Here is a 17,135-nt window from a genome sequence, read left to right on the forward strand (position 1 = left end):
AGCGCCACACCCTGTCACACACAGAGCCGCAGGGCGATCAGGGGGTTTGGGCGCAGCTGCCTGTCACGCTGATCCCAGTGCCGGGAGGCCTCGCGGCTCCGCTGATGCCGGTGCCGGGAGGCATATTACCCTTTTACTATATAAGATAGAGGCCTGGTGCATGGGTAGGGGCTGGCTGGTTTGCCCTGAAGGGTGTCCTGGATCAGGGTGGGGTCCCCACTGGGGTGCCTGGCCAGTCTTGGTGAGGGGCTGAGGGTCGTTTTCCGGTTGGCAGGTGACTGAAGCTCCCAACCACTCCTTTTTTTCTTTTTTTTTTTTTTATTCTGGGCCAGCTTTAGCTCTGAGGCCTCGCTGCTGAAAACATTGATACAATGTTTCGGTCTGGCTGGCTGAAGCCTGGCTGACTGAAAGCCGGTTTCTGGGGTTTTGTTTAGCTTCTATATTTGCAACATAGTTGCTTATACTTGCAGCTGAGAGGGTGGCAAGTCAGGTGGGGAACGTTGGAGTCCGCAGTCACTGGAGCAAGCAAGCCTCCCTGTTTGTTCCAGTGCATGGCTGCCGGCCGCCATCTTTGCTGACAGTTAATTTGCATAAGGATATGCTGATTAGCCAATGGGAAGGGTACCGGTCGTACGCTAATTACCATGTTTCTCTTTTACTAGTGTAGATTACAATCAAAAGAGAAGACCTAAGTGGGTTACTTGAAATCCTTTCGTGATATATTAGGGAGGTGGAAGAAAGCAAATTGGGGAAACCTCTGGGATTGGATGAAAAGTAACATGATAGATACATACATCTTCTACAGAGCTGGGTACAGGGTAGTTAACAGCCAACAATTAACATGATAACAACAAGGAGGGGATTGATGGTTTTCTGCCCTGGTGCATTGGTTGTGCCCTGAGAGGTCTGGAGAAAGGGGAATTACCCTGACATTCCTGAGGAATGTCATCATAAATGCAAAAGGCAATAGACAAACTTAGTTAAGGTAAAGATTGACTTTTGTCAGGGAAGATTGCCTATCTGCCAGGAATTGATTTTCGTTAAAAAGTTACAATTTCAGACCATCCTTTGTGGTTACTTTAGGTCTCTGTGTTTGCATGTCCACCACACAGGCTTTCCTTAAGCTTGTCAGGTTAGCATGTGGCCACTTTTTGTCCACACCAAGGAAGTAAAATGTTTGCTTTTTGAATACATAATTCTTCCAATTACTTAGAATTTTTGTTTTATACTCTTTTGCTGGAAGCCAATTCCAGCATGTCAGCAAGGGCTGAATCATCTGAAGTGGCAAGGGCATTTCCCAAACCTGAAAAGGGATGATTGCTTGCTGCCAGACAGCTTAGGGCATCTTAATCTAGTTGATGTTATTGCCTCCTACTGGCCAAACACCTGAGCAGCCATAGGCAATTCCTCATTCTAACAATGGACTCTGTATACGAAACAGGAAACCTGACCCTTTGATGTGTATATCTCTGCTTCGCCTTAGGACAAATTGTGTTAATAAAAAGCAAGGGGTCCTGAGATGAGGAGATCTCAGTTTCATTAGCTAGGCTCCTCTGACCCCTGAATGCCTTTCAAAATTATGCTTCGTCTCTGGACTCTTTATTAAGTTACACACAGTCCTTCTCCAGATTGCTGAACCCTTCTTGATGTTGGAACAAGAACCCCAGCACTCTTTGAAACAACTTTTTAGACCTACATGTAGATTTTATTCATTTCATTATTATGAAAATGGTGGTCCCAAAATTCACACAAGATTTGAATTTTGCGTGAGCATTAACAACAACAAAAAATAAAAGCCTAATTTTACTTGGTTTATTGAATCAGATTTTATTATCTGTTGCCCTTTGATTTCAATCCCTTCAATTTGATAAGCATTACCAAGTACCAATTATGGCCCAGGAGCAGGGACAATGAAGACCAATGAAGATCACGGCTTTGCATATGTGGCAGCAAAGCCCTGGAGGTCATTTACCCGATGTGCTATTCCATACATAACCCTATACTGTATACTTTATGAATCAATAAAAAATTTAGAATTTTTAATTATAAACCTGTGTTTTCTATCAAAATTACTTCTTGCATGAATTTTGGGACACCCTTATATATCAAAAGTAAAATATGAATAAGTCAGTTTAATTCTTAGGGCTCCTTGAAATTTTTGTTCAATTTTTTTCAATCATTTTTCAACACAGAGTTGTCAATGCCCATATTTTGTCATAACTTTTATCTTAATAATGTACTTTTGGATCAAAAGGGGTCACATATTAAACTTGACAAGCGCAGAGAAGGCCTGCATGGTGATCTTACAAATTCGGAGACCTAAAGCAATCAGATAGGTTTATGGTGGGCAGTTAGACAGACATGAGCAGAGCAAGGATGAAGGGCCAGGTTCAGAAGGTCATCAGGATGGAAAGCCCCAGGAGCCTAGCAACAATCAATTGTAGGGGGGCCATCACCCCCAGGGTGACTGTTCTTCTCCTAGTATATTCCTGGTAGATTTGCACCTCCTCTTGTTTCTTCCTTAGAGATAACATCTATACTTCAGTTGTATTTCAGCTCCAGGCCCCCAAAAAGCAGCAAAACCAGACTGGTGACCCCATAGTTGTCTTCAGGACCAGCTGCATTGAATAATCACCCCCTGCCCTGGCATTGACTGATTAATCAGTGGAGACCACACCCTGAAAGGACACACCTGGAAAGCTGCTGAATATTCTATTGAGATCTGCTGGGGCCTCCCTAAAATCTCCATCCTTAAGACCCTAAGGATGGAGGACCAATGAGATCTCCCTCCCAGGAGCACCCTCCGTGCCCCCACTCTCCCTTTCCGTTCTCCGTCCTTGCCCCAGGCATGCTGCCATTAGCTTCCTCACTCCCAAGCTCCTAGGGCCCCTCCTTTACCTCTATAACTCCTTTCCTCTTCTACGAATTACTTTTTCTACCTCTGTGATTTACCAAATAAATGTTCTCTTACAGTTTGGTTCTTGCCTCTGAATTCTTTCCTAGCCAGAATACCAAGGTTGCTGAACCCAGGTTTGGTCTGATCCCAGGTGCAGTTCCCACCACCTACAATAGGTTGGTCTGACATTAAGACTTTCTAGCTAAAGGCTGGCCATGGTGGGCAGTCACGTTTTAGACTAGAATCTTCCCTGACAAAAGTCAATATTTATCTTAACTGAGCCTGTCTAATGTTTTATGTTTTTTTTAAAAATACATTCTTATTGATTTCAGAGAGGAAGGGAGAGGGAGAGAGAGATAGAAACATCAATGATGAATGAGAATCATTGATTGGCTACCTCCTGCATGCCCCCTCCTGGGGATGGAGCCTACAACCCAGGCATGTGCCCTGACGGGAATCGAACCATGACCTCCTGGTTCATAGGTTGATGCTCAACCACTGAGCCAAGAGCCTGGGCCTGTCTAATATTTTTTGCATCAACAATAATATACCTTTGGGCCCTGGCTGGTTTGGCTCAGTGGATAGAGGGTCGGCCTGCGGACTAAAGGGTCCCGGGTTTGGTTCCGGTCAAGGGCATGTACCTTGGTTGCGGGCACATTCCCAGTGGGGGGTGTGCAGGAGGCAGCTGATCGACGTTTCTCTCTCATCGATGTTTCTAACTCTCTATCCCTCTCCCTTTCTCTCTGTAAAAAAATCAATAAAATATATTAAAAAAAAAATATACCTTTGGAATGTCAAGGTAACTTCCCTTTTTCTGGACCCCTCTGGGCACACCTACCACACCAGACCAGAGACCATGAGTGTCTTCATTGTTATTGTTATCATGTTAATTGTTGACTGTTAACTATCCTGCACCCACATACTTAAAGGATGTAAATGTCTATCATTTTACTTTTTATCCAATCCCAGAGGCTCGCGCCCCCCCCTCCCCATTTTGCTTTCTCTCACCGCCCTAATCTATCACCAATGGGTTTCATGTAACCCACTTAGGTCTTCTATTTTGATTGTATAACAGGTGCAAAACTGCCAGTCTCTGGAGTATTGTCTCAATCTGTTGAGATTTTGCTCCCTGGCAAGTGTCGATAGTTTGGCTCAAATAAACTTACAAATTCTCTACAGGTGTGAACGTTCCTTATATTGACATTCTTTAATATTTAAAAATATTTTCATACTAATACTTAATCTATATAAAACATTCTTTTGTTATTGTTTCCCTTTAAAGTTTATTTTTAACTTTTTATTGAATTTGTTGTAGTGACATTGGTTAATAAAATTAGATAGGTTTCAAGCATATAATTCTATAATACATCTGTATATTGAATTGTGTTCACCAACCAAAGTCAAGTCTCATCCTGTCACCATTTATCCCCTCCTACCTCCTCCCATCCCTCTTTCCTTCTGGTAATTATCATACTGTTGTCTGTGTCTATGAGTTTTTTTTTTTTTTTTTTTTTTTGCTTAATCCCTTCACCTTTTTCATACAGCCCCCAAACTCCCCTACCCTGACAGCTGTCGGTCTATTCTCTGTATTTATAGGTCTGTTTCTTTTTAGTTTACTTACTTTGTTCATTAGATTCCACATATCAGTAAAATCCCATGGTATTTATCTTTCTCTGAGAGGTTTGACTTAGCATAATACTCTCAGGTTCACCTCTGCTGTCCCAAAACATAAGGTTTCCTTCTTTTTTATGGCTGAGTAGTATGCAAATGGAAAGAAAACATTTAAAAAATTATATATGTGTGTGTATATATATTACATATATATTATTGATTTCAGAGAGGAAGGGAGAGGGAGAAACATCGTCCGCAGGCACTCGCGCTTTCCACTGAGCCAAACCAGCCAGGGCTGAAAGATTCTTTTTTTTTTTTTTTTAATATATTTTATTGATTTTTTACAGAGAGGAAGGGAGAGAGATAGAGAGCCAGAAACATCGATGAGAGAGAAACATCGATCAGCTGCCTCCTGCACATCTCCCACTGGGGATGTGCCCACAACCCAGGCACATGCCCTTGACCGGAATCGAACCTGGGACCTTTCAGTCCGCAGGCCGACGCTCTATCCACTGAGCCAAACCGGTTTCGGCTGAAAGATTCTTAATAAGACACTTTATCCATATATAAAAGTTTAAATCCACTAAGCGTTTGAAAGCAGCGCGCGTTCTTCCTCACAGCACTTCTCTAGGCTCGCTCTCCTGGCTTATGCAGCTGCACGTGTCCATTAAAGATCCTTTCTCTCTTTTGCTCTGCATGATGGTGATTGACTCAGCTGTGTCTCCCAGTCCTCCCAATACACATTTCCTTTCACGCTGCACTTGGAATTAATTAGAGTCTCGGAAAGCTGCCCAGACAGCAGCGAAGCCCCGACTCCCTTCCCCCACGTGGCCCGAGCCCCCGCCGCAGAGGGCGGAGTCCACGGTGACGCGCGAGAAGAGAAGCTGTGCGGCGGGCTGGTCCGCGCGCTCCCGAAAGTGACGCAGGACGTCGGCGTGCGTGCGTGCGTGCGTGCGTGCAGACGGCCGCGTCGGGGTGCAGAAGAAGATGGCGGTCTCCACAGGTCGGTTCTCGGGCCGGGCTGTAGGCTTTCGCACTTGGAACCCGGCTCTGCCACTCCGTCTGCTGCTGGCAGCTGGGCGCGACCATGTGGGTGAAGCCGGAGCGCGCCTTCTCGGACGCCGGGCTCCTGGCGGAGCGAAGCCCGCACAGGGGGAGGTCCGGGCGGGACCTGCGCCCCGGGCCCGGGGCGGCCGTCGGGGGCGACGGGTGGTGCTCGCGCGGCGGCCGCACGCTCGCGGGCTGGGGCGGGGTGGCGCCGGCGCGGGCGCACTCTTGGGGTCCGCGGGCGCCTGTCGGGGTGTGGAGCGCGGGCGGGGTGGGCGCGGGGAGAGGAGCTCTGGGTGGGCGGGTGTCCACCTCCGGCGAGCGCGGCGGCGTCCGGCGGCGGAGTGTCCCGGTGGCGGGGGGCCCAGTTCTGGACTCTCCCGGACATGGGGAGAGGAGAGGCTCCATGAGAAGGGGACTGTTGCTTTTTTGTAATAGCAGAAAGGCGACCCTTCCTACCTCATTGGGTCCGAGTTCTCTTCTTTCATTCAGTGGGAAACTGCAGTGCAAACTGCATAACAGCTCAGAAGGAGAGGAAAGCTAATGGGAGAGAAAGTGGTTTCTGAGATAAGCTGCTCAGCTCCTGTCGCCTGGAATGCAATGTTTGGTTTCCTATGAGCACAGACTTTGAAATTAAGTTTTAAAGATAAGGTTTTACAAATTTGACCATTTAAAAAGGTGTTAAATTGCCGAAACCTGTTTGGCTCAGTGGATAGAGCATCGGCCTGCGGACTGAAGGGTCCCAGGTTCGATTCCGGTCAAGGGCATGTACCTGGGTTGCGGGCACATCCCCAGTAGGAGGCATGCAGGAGGCAGCTGATCGATGTTTCTCTCTCATCGATGTTTCTAACTCTCTATCTCTCTCCCTTCCTCTCTGTAAAGAATCAATAAAATATATTAAAAAAAAATAAAAAGGTGTTAAATCAAAAAGATGTTAAGTTTTATTACTTAAGGATGTTAAGTGGATATGATCTTTTGAAACCAGATTCTAGGACAGTGTTGATTTACTATTTCATGCCTTCATTGCATAATAAATAGAATTTTCAGATTATGTGCTGAAAGGGAAGGCTTCAGTGTATTGTGATTGGTACTTTTACGGTCATACTTCAAGATACGTGCTACCTATATTTTAACGAAAAATTGTCTCTTAATTCTCATCTTTATTATGTACAGGTGTCATAGATGATCAGATTTTAACGATTTTAGAGTTGGGGAAATATTTCAGTATATTTTGGGTCAGAGCTAACTAATAAAGCAAGAATTATTTAAAAAGTGACGTTTTAGTGTTACAATTTTAATGTACTTGATATTTGAACTTGAGTGTGCTTGTGAATGGAGCCGTATCTTTTAAAGAATTGTACTTAGTACTTATAGGTTCTTGAAAACTTAGTAATAAAATGGTGCATTTTTATTTGGTTGATAGTTTTCATTTTATGGATTGTTTATTTAAACATGATTAAAAAAAAAATACATTGATTTTTTACCGAGAGGAAGGGAGAGAGAGAGTTAGAAATATGGATCAGCTGCCTCCTGCACACCCCCTACTGGGGATGTGCCTGCAACCAGGGTACATGCTCTTGACTGGAATCGAACCTGGGACCCTTCAGTCCACAGGCTGATGCTCTATCCACTGAACCAAACCAGCCAGGGCTAACCATGATTTTTATCTAACATAATTCATATGAGAGATAGAAAATACTTTGAAAAGACCAAATATTAGATGATACCAATAGCAGATACTTTTTGTTAATCGTGGTTAGTAATTTTTGGAAATCAAACATAAATTGGGGCCCCTGAAACTGGCATGGCAGAGTATCTCTTTGACAAGCACGGCCTGGGAGACCGATGAGAGCTAAGCCTTAGCTAAGCCTTCCCGTAGCCACGGGTGACTTCCTGGTTACCAAAGCAATACTGCATGTTGGAGTTAACCCTTATCTTTTCTGTAACTTGTACCAAATCATCCACTTACGTCTTTTCATTTGTACCATTCCTTCAAATAAAGTAATTTTGTATCCCCATCCCCAAGTATATATGTAAATTCTAAAGTTGCTGATTATTAGCACGTTATACATAGGAAGCCTGCATTTTAAAGTTTATATTTACCCTAATTGTGGCAGTTTCATTCTGCTTTTTAGATTTATGAAATTTGAAACTTAGAATAATAAAAAAAGAAGGTATTTTTGGTAGTTGAGTTTTTTTTTTTTTAACTGAAATTAGTTTTGAAAGTGTTGCTAAAAACTTGGCATGGTCAAGTTTTTAATATTATTTTATTTATCCATTTTTTGTGCTTTATCACTTGAAAGTATTGGTAGAGAGATGAGTGCAAAGAAAGCTTTGGACTATGTTTTGAAACTTTTTAAGTTTTAAGCTATATATATATATATATATATTTTTTTTTTAAATATTTTATTTATTTTTTACAGAGAGGAAGGGAGAGGGAAAGGGAGTTAGAAACATTGATGAGAGAGAAACATCGACCAGGTGCCTCCTGCACACTCCCTACTGGGTATGTGCCCGTAACCAAGGTACATGCCCTTGACCGGAATCGAACCTGGGACCCTTGAGTCCGCAGGTCGACTCTCTATCCACTGAGCCAAACCGGTCAGGCTTAAGCTATATTTTGTTTTGTTTGCTTTTTGGTAGCAAGAGAAGTAAATAGTACCTCTGTATTTGTGAAATAAAAGTAACATAGCATGAAATTTAAAATTAGATTTTGATGGATGTAAAATACATTTTTTATTTAAGTCAAAATAGTCTTTTAATGATTGATTTTAGAGAGAAGAAGGAAGGAAGGGAGAGAGAGAGGAACATCTATTTGTTGTTACACTTATGCATTCAGTGGTTGTTTCTATGTATGTGCCCTAACTGGCAATGGAACCCACAACCCTGGTGTATCGGGATAACACTCTAACCAACTGAGCTACCCAGCCATGGTCTAAGTAAAAATAATCTTGATAAAGATAGTTGTTTGATAATAGGCCAAAAAGAAAAATAAAAGGACCTGACAAATATTGTTTCATTTTTATTAAAGCACTAGAGGCTCAGTGCATGAAATCGTGCACAGTTGGGGTCTGGCCGGCCCATCCTGATCAGAACAGATGGGGGCCCAGCCTGCCCGGGGGAGGGGCCTCGGGTGGTTGGTGGGCCGACTCCACCCCTGATCAGGGTTAGGGAGTGATTGGGGGTGGGGCCACCCAGGGGGAGAGGCCATTGGCTGGCCGGCCCCACCCCCGGTCAAACTCCTGGTTGAGGGGACAATTTGCAGATAAGCCTTTTATTATATAGGATTACATATGTATATTTTAATCCCCCCTATGGTATGTTTTATTGATTTTAGAGAGGTGGGGAAAAAGAGAGTGTGAGAGAGAGGGAGAGAGAGAGGGAGAGAGAGCGCGCACTGAGCGAGCTTTGTGAAATGTTAATGTGAGAAACACTGATCTATTACCTTTGGCATGCATCCTGACTGGGGATTGAACCCGCAACCTAGGTATATGCCCTGACCAGAATCGAACCCGTACTCTTTTTGGTGTACCAGGGGCTGCTCCAGCCAACTGAGCCACCCTTCTGGGGCAAGCATTATATTTTAATGTGTATTATCTAAATCATCTATTTTACCATTCTCATAGTTGAAGAAACATTTTGGAAAGAAATTCTAATTGGACTGAGACCTTTAAGCTGAAACATACTTTTCCATACCAGTTGGTCTTCTTATTTTGCAGATGAATAAACAGAGGCTTAATGAAATACAAGGTTTTACATTGTTGGTTGCTAATAATTCAAGATTAAAATCCAGGTTTTGTTTTATCCTCAGTCTAGTGTTCTTTCTGTTATGAGGAACTACTGAATATTCCTCAAATCATGCATCTTACTTCCCTTTAAACTAGAAAGTGGCTTTCACACTTTCCTTCCTAGCACATTCCACAGGACATACATAACTTAAGGAATACTACTCTAGGGAATAGAATTTAGTGCCTGTGATTCAAAAATTTCATTATATCTCAGTAATAAATTAGTGTTAGGTAAAAAAGTATGTGCAATACTTTTTTTAAAAATATATTTTATTGATTTTTTACAGAGAGGAAGGGAGAGGGATAGAGAGTTAGAAACATCGATGAGCGAGAAACATCAACCAGCTGCCTCCTGCACGCCCTCCAATGGGGATGTGCCCGCAGCCAAGGTACATGCCCTTGACTGGAATCGAACCTGAGACCCTTGAGTCCGCAGGCCGATGCTCCATCCACTGAGCCAAACCGGTTAGGGCAATACTTTTTTTTTTAAGTAGATTTTTATTAATTTCAGGGAGGAAGGGAGAGCGGGAGAGAGAGACATCAATGATGATAGAGAATCATTGATCGGCTGCCTCCTGCATGTTCCCTACTGGGATTCAAGGCCACAATCCGAGCATGTTCCCTTCAGTCCACAGGCCGACTATCCACTGAGCCAACTTTATTCTACAAGAGTTTTAGATTTACGGAAAAGTGAATATGGTACAGAATTCCCTTATATTTCATAATTAGTTTTATATTATCTTATGTTAGTGTGGTACATTTGCTGTTTCCAATATTTTATCCTTTGTGCTTTCAGTGTAAGGAAATCTCAGAGTTTATTCTGAAGTTTTTTTTACTTCCTCTGGGACATTGTCATCCTTTCTTCAGCGTCACTTTTCTCATTTACATAATAAACTCAACTTTACAAAGTTCTGGCTGCTCCTCTAGAGTCTACAACATTCATGTGGTGGGGTATTGCTTCTATAACTATTTATATTTGATTCAGATTGCACTTCCAATGTTACTAGTTTTTGTTTCTTTGCTGCACTTTCATCTTTGTGGGCTAATTTTCTTTTTCGACTATTTTTATAGAACGTCACATGGGTTTACTTACCACTGGTAGACAAGGAGGCAACACTGCTACATGCTTTGCTGAAGTGAACTGAGTGACAAATGTGCAGTGACCCATCACCAACAGACTTTGAAAGATGTGAAGTGATTGGCCACTGATAGGATGCTCAACTCTTATTTACATAGAGATTTGTGGACTGAAGAACTAACTAGCAGCAAAGTTTGTACTTTATGCGATTACTCATAGTTAATATACTGTGTTAACTGAAGTCTGAACTGTGTTGATGAGAGACTACTTATTTAACTAAACCATGGTAACGGAAGCCATGCATATGGGAACTGTGGAAAGCAAAGATTGCCCATATGTGGAAACATCCACTTAACAGTTATTTGGGGAGCTCTTTGATATAAACCTTCAAAGGATTGGATATGATGCATGTAGATTGGAATAAATAGAATAAAATTTAACGTTCAAAGTTTGTTTAAAAGTAGTTGACTTTTTAAAGAGCAAATGTACTTATAAGTTAATCTTTGGGACTTCATGACTAGGTTTGGGAATGATTTATTCTTGTTTACAAAGTCTTAGCTGATTTGTGTAAGAATAGGTTATTTACAGTTTCAGTTGGAACTCAGCTAAGTTTCAAACCACAGGAGGAGAGCAATCCTATGGCCTCATATTAGGTCTTTACATATGTTGAAATAGTAGTTCTAATGGAAAGTACATTATGGATCATCTAGGTTATAGGCCAAGTTTATTTTATATATGGGCAATGGAAGTATAGATATGTAGTGACTTTCACAAGATTTTTTAGCTAGATGTTGAGTCCAGGGATAGTGTCTCAATTTCAGGTTCTTTGATTCTCCTTCTGTATCACACTGTATTCTGTAAAATTTTTGGTTGCTTTCATTTAGTGGGAACCCAGTAATGTTATTTCATAAGTAAATGCCATTAAGAATCAAGAGAAGACACTTGTTAGAGTCTAATGGCATTATAAGTAAATAAAACTACATGTTCTTTTAAGGAGTGAGTGATAGTGTTGAATTACAAAAACTTTTGGAAAACTGGTTTTAGTGGCTAAATATTATTACATATTTACACATTGGGATAGAAGTCTAAGCTCCATGTAAGTATGAGGTTTAACCTTATATTAAAAACTGCTGGACTGTTTTCCAAAGAGAAACTATATTCCCACCAGCAATTTATCTGCAATACAAATTTGGTATTGCAGGCAAATATACACACAGTAATTGATCCCTTAGTGGTTCTTTTAAATCTGAGGTTTTCCCTCTGAGTTTATTTTGGGGAGGGTAAGTTATTAGGAATAAGGGGTTCATAGAAACTCATCTCTGTATCAGAAGTAGGAATCACAGCCTGATGAGTTATCTTCAACATTTCCAGTATTGATTCCTTCCTGCTCCCTATTCTTCCTCTTACCTACTTTCCCAAATAGGGTGCCGCTGGACATGATTGTGTATGTTTATCAGGTAGGGAAAACTTTGTTCCAAGATTTGTGGGACTAGGTAATAGCTGTGTAACCTGGCCGCCTCCTCTCCAGGGGTTTTGAAATGGTTACTAAAATCCAGGATCCTGTGGAAAAAGGCCAGCCTTCTCTATAAGGTCCTTGATAACACTTTCGAGTGATGGGTCATAAGAAATCTGAAGCCTCTGGGAGATGGAGCTATAAATGAATATTGAGTTTGGTTTCAAGAAGTTAATTTTATATTTTTAAAAACACCTTTATTGTGATATGGTTTGCATACCATATAGTTCATCTGTTAAAAGTGTACAATCTACGTAGTTTTAATCAAGTAGCATGTGTTAATACCTCATCCATTTTTATGACTAAATAATATTCCATTGTTTGGATCTACCACATTTTATTCATTGATTTGTTGATTTGGGTTGTTTTCACTTTTTGGCTATTATGAATAATGCTCCCATAAACATTTGTGTACAAGTTTATGTATGGATATATATTTTCATTTTTCTGGCTATATACTTAGGTGTGGAATTACTGGATTATATGGTAATTATGTCTAGTTGTTTGAGGAACTGCCAGGCTGTTTTCCAAAGAGAAACTATATTATATTCTCTCCAGCAATGAAAAGGAGCCTTGTGATTTCTTCACATCCTCACAAACACTGCCTGACTTTTTGATTCTAGCTATTCTAATGGTGTGACATAGTATTTCATTGTGGCTTTGATTTGCATTTCCCTAATGACTAATGATTTTGAACTTCTTTTCATGGGCTTTCTCTATATCTTATATGGAGACATGTCTATTCAGACCCTTTGCTCATTTTTTAATTGGGTTGTTTGTCTTTTTATTGTTTAGTTGTAAGAGTTCTTCATATATTTCAGATGCAAGTCCCTTATCAGATATATGGTTTGTACATATTTTCCAATTTCTGTAGGTTTTTCTTTTTCTTGGTGGTATTTGAAATGCAAAAGTTTTAAATTTTGATAAACTCCAAATCCAATTTTTTTCTACTTTATTAGAATGCAAAGTCTTGATTCTGGTATGTAGTTAGTTGGTTTTTGTTTTAAAAACATGTTGACATTATATAAATTCTAATTAATGATCTGGTTATGGTTATTTTACATGATTTCCATGTGACAGAGGGGTAGAAGTCTGAGTTCCACCTGGGTATGAGGTTTAACCTTACATTAAAAAAAAGTTATATAGCCAGACACCAGGCATACTCCAAACAGATTATTCTTTGTAAGTACTATAATTATGCCGTATATTTTTCAATCTAGTGAAATGTACAAGCAATGCATAACTTGGTGTACTATTTTATTTGTTATTCATGCTGGTGTCATCTACCCAAATGATCAGTTTTGGTTTGCTCAACAGTAGTGATGTAAGTAGTTATTTCCTAAGAGGAAATACTTAAATTATTGAAAAGTCTTTAATTTTCTGAAAATGTTTACTCTATAAGCAGTGATTTGGAGGGAAAATATTGACTTATTTTGTTTAATATGACTTTCTAACTTTGGAAGCTTACTGCAACTTCCAAGACTTAGAGGAGAGCAGTTCCACTTATTTAAGTTGACTGTCAGAAGACCTCACATCTTGTCGAGTGTATGCCACTCCTAATTTTACTTAGAAATTCATATTAGAGAGGAACCAGAGTATATTGTAGCTTGCTTAATTTTTGTCCATTCCCTAGTTTGTTTGAAGGGAATTGTCCCTTCCTAGTTCTGAAATAAACATTGTTAGCTGCTTTTCTGGAGAATGTTCAATAACGTCTGTATTCTCCCTTGATCAATGAAGTATAGTGTACCTGAGCAAAATCTTCGGCAGCAATTTATTGTATTGTATTGGAATATATCTGCTTACATTGTCTTCACTCCACTGGAGTGTAAGACCTTGGGGAAAGAATTTCTTTATGTTTGAAATCAGCAAAACCTGCTACAGGACTGGTGCATAAATATTGAAAGTTGAAAGTAGCATCTGCCATAAATTCACCAAATGTTTATTGAGTGCCTCTTGTATTGTCATTACTTTATTATTATACTGTTTCTATGTAACTGACTTAATGAGAAAATAAATAGCTCAAGTAAAACCTAGCTTTTCCCTTTGTATAATGTTTACTTACAAACTTTGTTTTTAGTTTCCTTTTCTGAAGTGAAACAGTGCTAAAAATATTTTATGTTCAAATATATTCATTGACTAAACACTAGCTGAATTAGTATACAGCTCATAGACTTCTGAATGAATTATTCATATAGTTGTAGACATTTTTGGGAGTAGCTGGGGGCAGAGTAATTTCGGTTGTAACTTAAAAGAGTACCAATAGCATGATTCATGGTATCCTAAACATAATGCACCCCCCATACTACAGAATTGAGGTACTTTTCAAATCCTCTAGTCCAGAGGTTTTTCCACTTATGTTTGAAGTGTAATACAGATGCTTCACATGTACAATTTTTATTGTTGATTTTAGAGAGGGGGGGGGAGAGAGAAACATTTGTTTTTCCGCTTATTTATGCATTCATTGTTTTTTTGTTTTGTTTTTTAATTTCATTGTTTGATTCTTGTATGAACCCACAGCTTTGGTATATTGGGATAACACTCTAACCAACTAAGCTACCCAGCCAGGGCCCTGATGTACAGCGTTTGATTTAAATTTTGTGTGTGTGTGTGTGTGTGTGTATATATATATATATATATATATATATATTTTTTTTTTTTTTTAAATATATTTTACTGATTTTTTACAGAGAGGAAGGAAGAGGGATAGAGAATTAGAAACATCAATGAGAGAGAAACATCGATCAGCTGCCTCCTGCACACTCCCCACTGGGGATGTGCCCACAAACAGGTACATGCCCTTGACCGGAATCGAACCTGGAACCCTTGAGTCCGCATGCCAATGCTCTATCTACCCACTGAGCTAAACCGGTTAGGGCTTCAGATATATTTCTATCTACCATGTTTCATCATTTCTAAGACAATTTAATACCTGAAATGGGTATTTGTTATATACCCAGTTTAATTGGTAGTATTTTTAAAAAATATGTTTTTATTGATTTCAGAGAGGAAGGACAGACGGAGAGAGATGGAAACATCAATGATGAAAGGGAATCATTGATTGGAGGCCTCCTGCACGCCCCCCACTGAGCCTGCAACTTGGGCATGTGCCCTGACCAGGAACTGAACCGTGACCTCCTGGTTCATAGGTCAATGCTCAACTACTGAGCCATGATGGTGGGGTAGTAGTATTTTTTAATTTCTTAAAATAATGGTCTGTCATATAGTTGATGCCATTAAAGAGATTTGATTAAAGACAGTATTTACAAATGTGTTAAAATACTCACTAAGGTGAATATATAATAGACATAATGTGTTTTCCCTCCTAAATAATTCACTGTACTTACTGAAAACCAGGACATTCTCTTACATTACAATAATATAATTATCAAAATCAGGAAATTAACATTGATGCAGACTTTTATCTATAGGCCCTATTCAAATTCCTCCAATTTTCTGACTGATGTCCTTTAAAGCAAAATACTAATAAATTTTTTTTTCTAATACATGCACCATGGTTGCATTTGATTGTCCTGTTTTTCTAGTCTCCTTTAATTTGGATTCCTGTTGACTTTTAAATGACTTTATTAAATACTAGAGGCCCGATGAATAAAATTTGTCCAAGAGTAGGCCTTCCTTCCCCTGGCTGCCGGCACTGGCTTCTCTGGCACCCGGGCTTCCCTCTGGCCGCTGGCCCCTGCTGCAGCCCGCCGGTCGGTGGCCTGGGCCTCCCTCTGTAGGACGACTGTAGAGCCCCCCGATTGATCGCCCTGCCGGCTGGTGGCCTGGGCTTCCCTCTGTGGGGCGATCATGGTGTGATGGCCAGGCCCCCGACCAATCACATCACACCCGCCTTGGCTGGCCTGGTGCCAGTGGGTGTCATAGAGTAGTCTCAGATGGTCGTTCCGCTGTTTAGCCGTTTGATCGATTTGCATAATATGCTTTTATTATATAGGACTAGAGGCCCAGTGCTTGAAATTTGTGCACTCGGTGGGGGAGGTGTCTCTCAGCCCTGCCTGCGCCCTCTCGCAATCTGGGAGCCCTCGGGGGATGTCAGGCCTAAGCTGGCAGTTGGACATCCTTAGCGCTGCTGCCGCTGCACTCACCAGCTGTGAGCCCGGCTTCTGGCTGAGCAGAGCTCCCCCTGTGGGAGCGTACTGACCACCAGGGGCAGCTCCTGCATTGAGCGTTTGCCCCCTGGTGGTCAGTGTGCGTCATAGCGACCCATCGTTCGTTCAGCTGTTCAGTTGATTTGCATATTAGCCTTTTATTATATATGATTCTGTTTTCATATATGCATTTATCTGTTTTTTTTATTAGTCTGTTGATTCCTGAACTGATTTCACATTATCTTTTTTTAATATATATATTTTTATTTCAGAGAGGGAGAGAGATCAAAATATTAATGATGAGAGAGAATCATTGATCAGCTCCCTCCTGCATGCCCACACTGGGGATTAAGCCCGCAACCTGGACATATGCCCTGACTGGGAATTGAACTGTGATGTGGCTCAGAGGTCGAGGCTCAACCACTGAGCTATGCTGGCTGGGCTGATTTCACATTATCCTAATTAATTTCTTTGACTGGTGATGATGATATCTAGGGAGTATCCCCTCTCTATTTTCTTTTTCTTTAACATTTTCTCCAAACTCTTGCCTCTTAGAAGACGTCTTCCCTAAGAATATTAGTCAAGTTCCAGGAATTTCAGTTTAAAATGGAAGAATCTGTACATTAATTTGTAGAGAACTTAACATCTTTGCAGTGTTTGGTAGCTAGAATGCCCTATTCATTTTATTTTTGATGTTCTCCCTGATGTCTTACATATTTTCACCCACGGTTTAACTAGATGGTTTCTGTTCTCTGTGGTGCTTCTGGAGAATTTCTTCTTCAAGGAGACCTTATTGTCCCTTCTCTTGAAGTGAGTTCTTTCTAGGTGCTCCCGTAATACTTTTCACATTCTATTGTGCAGTAGTATTGTCCTCTCTTAGATTGTAAACTTCTTGAAGGTAAACAAAGGTTCTAGTCCTCTTGGTAGTAAATGCCTAGTATAGTAATTGCTTCTAATAGTAGTCAAATGTTTATGGAGCAGAGGAATGAATGAATGAATGTAAAAGTGAATGGGTGATAAAATATAGGTCTCCCTATACTTTGCTGCTTAATATGTGTTCCTCTACATTGTGGTATTTACATAAATTTCTCAGGAA

The 17,135-nt window shown here is 40.7% G+C and overlaps 1 protein-coding gene across 5 annotated transcripts in view; it reads left to right on the plus strand.

The window, feature by feature from the left end:
- Positions 1-5,470: 5,470 nt before the first annotated feature.
- The window catches only part of UBE2V2 (ubiquitin conjugating enzyme E2 V2), a 55,221-nt gene continuing 43,556 nt past the window's right edge, over positions 5,471-17,135 (plus strand). For 2 of the 5 annotated variants that reach the window (XM_070392802.1, XM_070392804.1), the window contains exon 1: positions 5,480-5,510. In XM_070392802.1, the coding sequence (XP_070248903.1) occupies positions 5,495-5,510 (16 nt within the window). In that variant the 5' untranslated portion in view covers positions 5,480-5,494. Of the gene's footprint in view, positions 5,511-5,578; positions 5,597-10,413; positions 10,613-17,135 lie in introns of those variants that run through there. The other 3 variants (XM_070392803.1, XM_070392806.1, XM_070392805.1) reach the window with 3 other exon arrangements.

Source organism: Myotis yumanensis, unplaced genomic scaffold (assembly GCF_028538775.1).
Source record: "Myotis yumanensis isolate MYYU_CA2020_CCGP unplaced genomic scaffold, mMyoYum1.0.hap1 SCAF_15, whole genome shotgun sequence".
NCBI classification, from domain to species: domain Eukaryota; kingdom Metazoa; phylum Chordata; class Mammalia; order Chiroptera; family Vespertilionidae; genus Myotis; species Myotis yumanensis.